The sequence below is a fragment of the Aythya ferina genome, assembly GCF_964211825.1.
Source record: "Aythya ferina genome assembly, chromosome: 3".
NCBI lineage: Eukaryota > Metazoa > Chordata > Aves > Anseriformes > Anatidae > Aythya > Aythya ferina.
In genome coordinates, this window is record NC_140298.1 from 76,983,905 (window position 1) to 76,994,656 (window position 10,752).

Here is a 10,752-nt window from a genome sequence, read left to right on the forward strand (position 1 = left end):
AACAACAAAACGTAAGGGGACTTGAGAGGGCTTTCTCTCCACACAGTGATCAGGAGACGGCGACAGCAGCCGGGCAGCCCAGCCCTAGCACCCGGGAGCTTGACGCCGGTCCCCCACCCGCAGCATCTTCCCTCTCCCGGCCGGGTTTGGGCCAGGGCGGGCCGGGAACCGGGAGCTGGGGAACGGGGGCTGGGAGCCGGGGGCCTGCCCTGGCCGCGGTTTTGTTGCATCAGCAGGAGCCGACCTGAAGGAGCTCACGCTCTCCTCCTGGCCGTCCCCGTTTTTGCTGTGCCGTCAGTTCTCGCCCTCCTCCCCCACCTTCCTCCTCTCCATTTGCAGAGTGCCCCTCCTCCTGGGCTGCTACCCCTCCTTTTCCCCTCCTCTTTCACAGTCAGAGGCTTGAAAACTTGTTAAAAGCTCTCCCAGTGGTCCAAGTTAGAAAAAACTTTTACGAGGTATCAGCACTTTTCTTTCACTGGTGGGGAAGGAAGGATGAAAAATACAAAACAGCAGTAGACTTTTAAAGTTTAAATAGACAGGTCTGAGTGCCTGAACGTGCTCTTCCATTTTACTTTAACCCTCCAGAGAAGTATCCTGATCCAGCTTCACTGCTGATCAGCAAGGGTAAGTTGAAAGCTTTCCTTTCTCATCTTTTTGTGTATACGTTTTTTTTTCTAAAAACTTTTTTTCCACTCTAAGAACTTCGTGTTATTTCGCTGGTGGTCGAACTTGTTAGGGAAAACAGAACAAAACAAAACAAAGCATGCGTGTAAGTTTAAACTTACAGGGATTATTCTTTGCTTCCTTTGTCATATTTTTATACATTTCTGAAAATACGACCCGACTACAACTTCTAACCATGCGCCACTGAGAGAGGAACTGCGGTGAAATTATGCCTGCACAGCTGGGACGCAGACTTGTTGCTCATGTTTCAGTGAAATCACTGCTGTGTGCTTGTCTCTGCCTAAATGAGCTCCTTTAAAGAAAAAAGAAAAAAAAAAAGAAAGAAAAAAAAAAAAAAAAGAAAGAAAGAAAAAAACACTTTGGTGTTCTTTGCTCTTCTACTTTGCACTGAAATCCCACCAGAAGTTTGCAGCAGTGAGACTTTGTCCCCAGTGTGCCCCACTTACACCCCACTCATTTGGCTTCCCTATGGCAGCCCCGACTGATGCCGACTCGCTTGTGCAGAGCAAGGTTCTTAATTAGTTGCTTTGTTAAATGCAGCAGCTACCAACGTGGTGACTTTCACGTGGTCTTTCTGATGATTTTTCCCCTTTTCTTTGAAAACAGATGTGATAAAAGCCAGACGTGGGTTACGGAGTTTTAACCTAGTTTGTATATAGTTACTCTGTTTTAGCAACCTCAGTAAAGGGATTTTAGAGAAGGAATGTGAGATATCATGATATGCCTTACCACGTTGGCAATGTCTGTGAAAGTTTTGGGTGGATATAAATGAAAGTTGTCTAGGAAGAGCTGTGAAAGAATATACACAATATGTGTCATAATCCCAATATGACACATTCCTTTTATGTTACCTTGAAGGCTTAAATACTTTCAAAACGTGGGGAAGAGGAATGCTTGAGCAGCATCTCTTGGCGTACTCACAAGTTTTTTAAATTGCAATACTTGGATTGATTTCGTATTGCGTTTGTTGCTTGTTGCTTGCAAACAGTGAAAGAACAACATGAAAAAGGAAACAGCAGGAGAAAGGACCTTCAACTGAAATACGAAGCGCGGGATCTATCTTATCAAGTAGCACGCTCTTCTCTCTAAACAAGAATATTGTGTGCTTATGTCTGTCCTTAGTTTTGCCTCATGATAACCAGCAAGCCATGTGTAGGGGCATATTTTGTCTGAGGAGCTCCTTTAGACATGAAATTCCTGAAAGCCTATGGTAATGGGGATAAAAATGTCCTACGAACACCTTGTGCCTGATTTCTGTGTGCGCTTGCATGTGCGTTAGTGTATAGGGAACAAGTTGGAGGACTGGTGAGAAGCTTTCATCCTGCCATTTTTAACATCTGGACAGCACACTACACTGGAGAATTTAAACCTCTAGTCTTTGAGATGTTTACTGAAGTGTTTCCTTCAAAAACTTCAAAGCCAAACACTGGCACTGACCCATGATACCTAACAAGCATACAAATGGGAGAAGGGTGAGCGGCAGGCTGAGTTCAGGAGGAGGAAGAGAGGGACACAAGGGATTTAATTTGTGACATAAATCTGAATGCTTATATGCTCAGGAGTGCAAACAGATTCAACATTGCAAAGTTATCTCTGCTTCCACATAATGCAAGCCTACAAGATTAGTTTTATTTGTCTCTGAAATGAACACCAGTTTAGGCCAAGGATTTTTGTGGGCATGGGGAAGGTTAGATGACATTGAGCAATATCTGTTTCATCAGATACATTTCTCTCCTTCCTCAGTCTCTGGTACACTCCACCCCATCTGTCTATCCACCCCCCCCCCCCCCCCCCCCCCCCCCAGATATTACCCACAGAATATATCTCTCATGGAGGCATCTGGTCTGTTGCTTATTCTGTACACGTATTTGTTAGAGTTACAAATTTCAAAATCTGCAAGTATGAACGTCAGAGGGCCCGAGGCCCCCTCAAGGAATTCGGCATTTCTTTTAGTTCCAGTGTGAGTCAGAAAAGGGATGAATTTGGGCAATAACGTAGAGGGTAGACATGACCTGTACCACTAGAGAGTGTTCAAGAAACTGCTTCTGGCTGCTTTGGGTCTTTTTGTAATTATGTTTTAGAAGTGAATTGGCAGTACAGAATACTACATGGGAGAGGCAAAGTCTATGGGGAAGATCCACTGGTGTCTGACCACCAACAATACCAACAGACAATGAAAAAAGCAGACAGCTGAGGCACTTGAAATTCTACTTACTGCAGCCATTTAGAGTGTAACCTTTGTCCAGCAGATTAAATGAACAGCACCTTTCCAGGGGAATGTCTAAAAGACATTTGCTAATTTTTGTGAGATATCAGAAAACTATCTTTCGCTATTGCAACCCATCTAAATGTTTTCAGTTGTCCATTTCACTTGCTTTCTCTCCAGTGCTGGTTACTTTTGGGAAATGATCACGTTGGTTGATGTTCAAGGTCCAGAAGCTTCTCTTTTGCTGACTACTTAATTTTTATGTGTGCTTAATTTTTTATAGGAGAACAAAAACTTTGTTCTGTTTCTGACTGCTTCAGCTGCACAATCCTGTTTTAGATCACACTCTAAACCCTTACTGCTCTTCCGTCCACTAGCATGTGACCTTCTAACACTGTAGTCAGACCTGGACATGTTACCACAGCACTGAGTTTATATTATTCTTCCTGAAAAATATGAACCAGATGACATGATGAATGTTGTCCATAAAAAATAGTTCTAGAATTTCTTAATTGTGGCTTGCAAATCAGATTTCTTATATATGTGGTCATCCAAAAGCCTTTACAGATGAATGCTGTCATATCTCCTGCTACTTTTTTTTTTTTTTTTCTTCCCTATCTTTACCCACACGCAGTAGAAGCTGGCAGAAATCCACTTTTAAAAAGGTTAATAGGCCTGCATTAGTCCAACTCAAATAAACAAACAAATAAATAAATAATCCTGTAAGTAATAATCAGTAAGAACTCATGGAATGCACATATGCATCATCACCCATATCCTTAAATTTCTGAAGTGCCGAAATTGTACCAGTAGATCAGGTCAACCTATGTTATTTAGTGGAACTGTTAAAAGAAGTTTAATTGTTAAAAAGAGACTTGAAGGATGAATAAATCGTTTTAAAGGCAATCTTCCATCAATTTCAAACTATTTACAAAACTAAAATACATATTTGTTTGATGAAGAACATCTTTTTATACAGAGTAAACGTATTTTGTAATCAGTTAATAAAAATGGTCTTTCAGTGTTCTGAAAATGAAAAAGTTAGATCCGATGAATGAGTTTTCTCTAAAGCAATATGAAGTACTGTGTTTCATAAAGCAACAGAATCCACTTAAGTAGAGGAATAATATATTTGTGCCACCACAAGGTTATCTGATTAACAGCACAATGTTTTGAATTGATGTGGGTTTTTATCACTGGCAAAGGCTAGCGTGTAACTGATCTCTTAAAAAAAAAGTGTTTTTTTTTTCCAAAACTATGTATGAGTAATTCAAGCATGGAATGTTTCCTCCTGGAGTTTATATTGCCAGAGGATATAAATGAAGCTTAGTAATTTTGCATGCTGAAGCAAATTATAAAATAGGTAGTAAATTCTCGAAATATCGCAGGTGTGGGATTAAGTAGGTCAATACTGAAGTAAATCATGTTACATTAATTGACCAGAGTTGAGTATAATTAAAAAACAAACAACATATAGCTGCCTAGAAATAACACATCCTCTGTTTTCTTAATCAAACTTTCAAACTGAAATAACATTTAGGCAGTAAAAAAAATACATAGAGTCTGAGGAAACTCTGTCATTTCAGTAGTTTCAAATCATCAGAAAGCTCACTAATTAAATCAAGAAGCTGTTACTTGAAAAAGGCTCCTTCTGTCCACTTCCACTTCTAGGACACGGAGAAAATAGTTTGCCTTTAAAACAAACTTAACATGTTGTACATTTACAGACTGTTCCCTGTTTTAACAATCTCAGTTTAAGGAGGAACGTGGTAACATTTCATTCCAGCCTTTTCAGAGACCTCCATGCTCATGTGCGGACTCCATTCCTACCAACCTGAACCGATAAACTAATCTTTCTGGGGAATGACTAAACCTCGGAAAGACTAAAAGAATATGTCAGAGAGAAATGCATTGTATATTTCTCCCAGTGAGGCTTCCAGATTTAAAAGTCTGAAGAAGACCTCATCCGTTGATGGGACTTCAGTCATGTGACAAACTAATTATGTGAGGAAGGGTCTGAACACCCCAGTAGGTAAACTTCCTCTACACTTCAGAGCAAGCTGACTAAGTGGAGAAATGGCCCTGGGATATTTTGCAGGAGTTCAAAGATAATTGTCGTCTCTGAGCTCTTGGAGCAAGTACTTTAAACACTTGTCTCCCATTATTCTCTCAGACTCTTTCCAATGGCAAAAAAGATGATGTGTTTTTATTTATTTATTTATTTTAATTTGGCATAGATTGTTATGATTGAGTTTGCCAAATTTATAATCTTGTGTTTCCAGTGACTCACCACTTCTTGAAAGAAAATCTCCTCGGTGCTAAAATTTCCTATTTTATGAATTATCCAGAAAAGGTTTTATTGTCTTTTTTTTTTTTTTTTTTTTTTTTTTCCTTTTCCTTTCTTCTATAAATGACCTTCACTAGGGAATATATCCATGATGTGATGGGAAGGAAATCGTTTGAACATTGTCAAAACTATTAATACTGGGAAGAGATTACTCAGCATGCACTGAACAAATACCTCTGCTGAGTAACATTTATTTTAAAAGGGAAGTTTTTTTGCTTATTTTTTTTTCTTTTAGGTGCCCAATTTCACATGCTTATTCATGTGGGGCAAGCTAAAATGTAAGTTTTTGTCCAGAAAAGATTACCATTTTCAAGTTTATAAAATCCCTGCAGTGAACTTTGTTTTTCCTAGGAATTTAGAATGTCAAGTCAGAATACTGGTTTTATGTCACCCTGTGTATTTACAGATATGCCCAAGAAGCTGCGTGTGTCCCAGGATACACACTTACGTTGAGAGAGACAATTTAAACTTCCAGTGTTCAACATTCGGAATGCAAACTGCACGCCAGGAATTGCCTTAAAAACAGAAAGTGCTCGTTTACTTTTTTTTTTTTTTTTCTGGCTAGATCTTTTTTTCCTTTCAAAGTAAAGTGAAGGAATTTAAATGTAAAAAGATGCAAATACAAAGCTGAAATGACAATAAATTAAGCAAGACACAGATAGCTAGGAAACCAGTTCTTCCAATATAGAGATTTGAGCTTATCTACACCTGATGTATTTAATATTTTTGGTTCTTTCATAAAAATATGGGTAAAGAATACTGATGTTGATCTTTGTGCTGCAAATGCTAATGCAATACATTTGTTTTACATAGCAAGTGTTTTTTTTTTTTTCTTTTTTCTGAAGGTAAGTATAGTAAAAACTTTGCATCATTAAGAGCTGTACTCTTAAATGTATCACACGCAGTAATTTGTGCAATAGCTGAGTTTAATGTTGCCATAGGAAATTTAACACACATTTGCAATGATGAAATTTTTGGTATCTGACCATAGTATAACCTAAATACAAAATGTACTATGTTTTGCTTTTCTATTCACTTAAAGACTGAATATAAAAATCACCATGAATGAGCTACACATGAGCAAGAGAAATCTTTCATTTATTCTTAGCATATTCAGGCAGTGCCATTAAGTGTTTCCACATCCTGCTTCAGTAGTGTGTCACAGCTGTTTTCTGCCTGAGGCAGGTACTGGTCATTGAATTGAGGCTGCCACTAAGAAGGCTGGTTTGAGCAAACCACAGTGGCAGCCAAGGGTTTTCATGGACTTCTTGAAAACTGAAGTGAAATTAGAAACCGTTTTTAACTGTGTTCTGAGACATAATATAATATTTATCTTTAAAGTTTCCCTTACTTTCCACTCTGCCAGCAACTTAACTAAAACACATGAATTAAAACAAAGCTACACCACTGCACTGTTAGCATTGATCTGTTTGATTCCGTACATCAAAAGTATTAAAGAGCTGTCTCAACCATCACTATTTTTTTTTCTTTGTTTCATTCTTTAACCAGCATCCCGTGAAGATGGGTGATTGGAGTGCCTTGGGAAAACTTCTTGACAAGGTTCAAGCTTATTCTACTGCAGGAGGGAAAGTATGGCTGTCTGTCCTCTTTATTTTCCGAATCCTGCTACTGGGGACGGCAGTCGAGTCTGCTTGGGGAGACGAACAGTCTGCTTTTCGGTGCAACACTCAACAGCCTGGTTGCGAGAACGTCTGCTATGACAAGTCCTTTCCTATCTCCCATGTGCGCTTCTGGGTTCTGCAGATCATATTTGTGTCTGTACCAACACTCTTGTACCTGGCGCATGTGTTCTACGTGATGAGGAAAGAAGAGAAGCTGAACAAAAGAGAAGAAGAGCTCAAGGTGGTCCAGAATGATGGTGTCAATGTGGATATGCACCTCAAACAAATAGAAATTAAGAAATTCAAGTATGGGATTGAAGAGCATGGCAAGGTGAAGATGCGTGGGGGACTGCTCCGTACATACATCATCAGCATCCTTTTTAAATCTGTCTTCGAGGTGGCTTTCTTGCTGATACAGTGGTACATTTATGGGTTCAGCCTGAGTGCCATCTACACCTGTGAGCGAGACCCATGCCCACATAGAGTGGACTGTTTCCTCTCCCGCCCAACTGAGAAAACCATCTTCATCGTCTTCATGCTGGTAGTGTCTTTGGTGTCTCTTGCATTGAACATCATCGAGCTTTTCTACGTGTTCTTCAAGGGTGTCAAGGATCGTGTGAAAGGGAAAACCGACCCCTACTCCCACAGTGGCACCATGAGCCCTTCCAAGGACTGTGGCTCCCCCAAATATGCTTATTACAATGGGTGTTCCTCACCGACCGCCCCCTTGTCTCCCATGTCTCCCCCAGGGTACAAGCTGGTTACCGGAGACAGGAACAATTCCTCCTGTCGTAACTACAATAAGCAAGCTAGCGAGCAAAACTGGGCCAACTACAGTGCGGAGCAGAACAGGATGGGGCAGGCTGGCAGCACCATCTCCAACTCGCATGCCCAGCCCTTCGACTTCCCTGATGAGCACCAGAACACTAAAAAATTGGCGTCAGGACATGAGCTGCAACCCCTCACCATTGTGGACCAGAGGCCTCCCAGCAGAGCCAGCAGCCGAGCCAGCAGCAGGCCCCGACCTGATGACCTGGAGATCTAAGCTTCTTGCTGCAGTACTTGCTCGACTATGAAACGACATGCATTGGAAGATGCAGTCAGTGCTGATCTTGTTCCAGTGGAGGTGGTACTTAATAGTCTCAAGCAGGAGATTTTAACAATCATGTTTAAAAAAAGAAAAAAGAAAAAAAAATCAACAAAAACAAACAAGCAAACAAACTTTTAAAATACTTGCTGTTTTTTGGGGGAGATGTGGGGTTGGTGTGGGGTGGTACAATACACATTGGTATTTAATGTAGCTGGTTTAAAGAATTTAAATACTAAAAAAAGAAAAAAAAAAAGGAAAAAGATAAGTAGTCATTACTAAGGTAGGGGGTTGTTTTTCTAGAAAGGCTGTAAATATCTGAGTGTATGTGTATGTGCGTACTATTGTGTTTGTTTCTAAAGAATCTTCTAAAACCCAATAATAACTGAGCTCACATTTGTCAGGGTGAAGTGCTGTCTGAAGATGAAAACGTTTTTCCTATTCAACAAGCAAAAAATCCAGGATTGCCTCTGATCATTTCCCTGTCAAGAACATTCCATTCTTAAAAAGTGCACTTTGAAGGTAAACTTTCCTATATGGTCCTCCAGGTTGTTGAAAGGCTTCTGTGAGGACAGGCTACAACTCAAATTTCAGACATGGCCCACCAGGAAGTACTTTGGTCACTTGCTTTTTCCAGCCCTTCATGCAGGTAGATTTTGTGATGTGCGTAAGTGGGTTGGCTCCACGCTTGTAGAACCAGCAACCACACTCTCTTGTCCACAGTAATATTCATGTCCTGCTGCTCACGTAAAGTTTATTAGCATCATATAAAATCCAGTTTGCTGCCACTTGCAGATTTAAGCATTAAGACAGGCAAGTAACTGACGTTAGTGATTTTTTTCACAGCTTTATGTATTTTAAGGGTGCACATATGTGTGTGGACATGGAGATAAAGGTATACACAAAACACGCTCAGAAGCATAAGTTGAGAAGCATACGCACACACTTTACTTGCAGTTGACACTTTCTTGTGGATATTGTGAAGATATGGGCCACTATGGTGTTTACATTCTCTGATTCCTTCAATGCAAGTGAAGCACATGTCATATATTTTTTTAATTCTATATAATATTTTCCATGTATCCTAAATGGATGCTTTTTAAAAAATAAAAAAAGGCCTAATCCTGGATGTCTTGCTCTGGAAAATCTCTCTTTTAAATAAGTGGGAGTTTTGCCTGAACAAAGTCTACAGGATCAAGCCCAAGATGTAGCGAACCATGTTCTTCCTGGCATGAATGATTTTCTTTTGTAGAAGTTAGGGATGGAAAAGACCCATTAGGTCATCTAGCCAATCTCCCTGATAGGTAATAATGATGCTTGAATGATAGAAGTTGTAGTACTGTAAGCAAGCTTTAGTCTTATGTGAGAAACTTAGAAGAAATGCTTTGTGCTGGATTAATAATAAAATATGCCTACATGACTTTTGCAGTAACTGGTATTTTTCTTGTACTAAATATTCACATTTACTGAACTGTAATGTCCACTCCAAGTTTGACAGTTAGGTCTTTCTAGATGGCTCTAGCAACTTTAGTGTTTACACTTAGGTTTTGTTTGAAATGCAAGTGAAGTTGATTTTAAAAGAGTACAATTCTAGCTAATTTATTTGAAATATATGCTAAAGAAATGTACCAGTTTCTTCAAATGCATTGCCTCTTAGCTGAACACAGATTGACCAAGGAAATACATAGCTTGGTTTCATTTTGCAGCAACATAGATAAATGGTTTCATTTACTACAATATATTAATTTGTTTGACATTCCATGTTAAACTACTGTTGTGTTCAACTTCATTGCATGTTTGCAACCTTAGTCCATCAGATCATGTTGTCTGGAGAACATTAGTCAATAAAGTTTTAATTTAGTATAAATATATCTTCTAATTGTCTTTTACTGTTTTATATGCCCATATATCTTTTGTTTCGGTATTATAATCCGAACTCCTTCCTTCCCTCTTCATTTTCCCCCTGCCTTTCAGCAGTAGTCTTGATTTAATCCATCTGGATTTACTTTGCATTGAAATTTCACAGGAACAAATTCAGATACCCTCACAACACTGGAAAAATAAGCAATGTTTGTGACACTCATGGAAAAAAGTCAGGCTCGGCATGAACTACTGTAATGCAAATCTTGCCATGGGTTTCAGAATATATATATATAATTATTTTCAAACGATTATAAAAAATATAACAGCAAGATACTGTCACACAATTTTTAAAGCATTTTTCTCATGCAGCCTAGATTATGGATTATAAAATCATTGCCCCAAATTTACATTTCCGCATGCAATCAGACTGTTTGACTGACAGTCAGTTTGAATTTCTGGAATAAAATCCTCAGCCTTTCAGACTCAGTGGGAGCAAGGTACTGACTTTGATAAGGCTGGGATTTCATATAATGGTTACTGCTTCACCTTTTAGGTCCCTGTCAGTAATGAAGATGCCCAGTGCTTGGCTTTCATGCACTGGACTCTGAAAGAAAGATGGTTCAGCTCTTTTTCTTTTTTTTTTTTTCTTTTTTTTTTTTTTTTTTCTTAATGTGAAAAATCAAAATATAATGGTCATGCAGTTATGACACAGCTTTCAAATTTAAAATTTGTTTGGTGTTTTAAGTCCAAATTTCCTACTAGTAAAGAGGGGGAAAATAAGCAGGACAATGTTAGTGGATTCACAGCTAGGAGAGATACTATACAAGCACAAACACAAGGAATGACTCCTTGAACTGTTTCTTCAATAATAACAATGAGTCATTTTAAGCTGGCTTGTCCTGGTTCATCTGTACAAAGGGAAGAACATTCCAAGCATTTTGTG

General features: G+C 39.1%; 1 protein-coding gene across 1 annotated transcript; it reads left to right on the forward strand.

The window, feature by feature from the left end:
* The first annotated feature begins 327 nt into the window (after window positions 1-327).
* Window positions 328-9,813, forward strand: GJA1 (gap junction protein alpha 1). The gene is made up of 2 exons (XM_084515650.1): window positions 328-624; window positions 6,747-9,813. The coding sequence occupies exon 2, from the start codon at window positions 6,759-6,761 to the stop codon at window positions 7,902-7,904; it is 1,146 nt and encodes a 381-aa protein (XP_084371776.1). The 5' UTR covers window positions 328-624; window positions 6,747-6,758; the 3' UTR covers window positions 7,905-9,813.
* The last annotated feature ends 939 nt before the right edge of the window (window positions 9,814-10,752 follow it).

What these genes read in the sequence shown, in the direction of transcription:
- GJA1 (XM_084515650.1), top strand. Translation starts at nt 6,759, where the DNA reads ATGGGTGATTGGAGTGCCTTGGGAAAACTTCTTGACAAGGTTCAAGCT.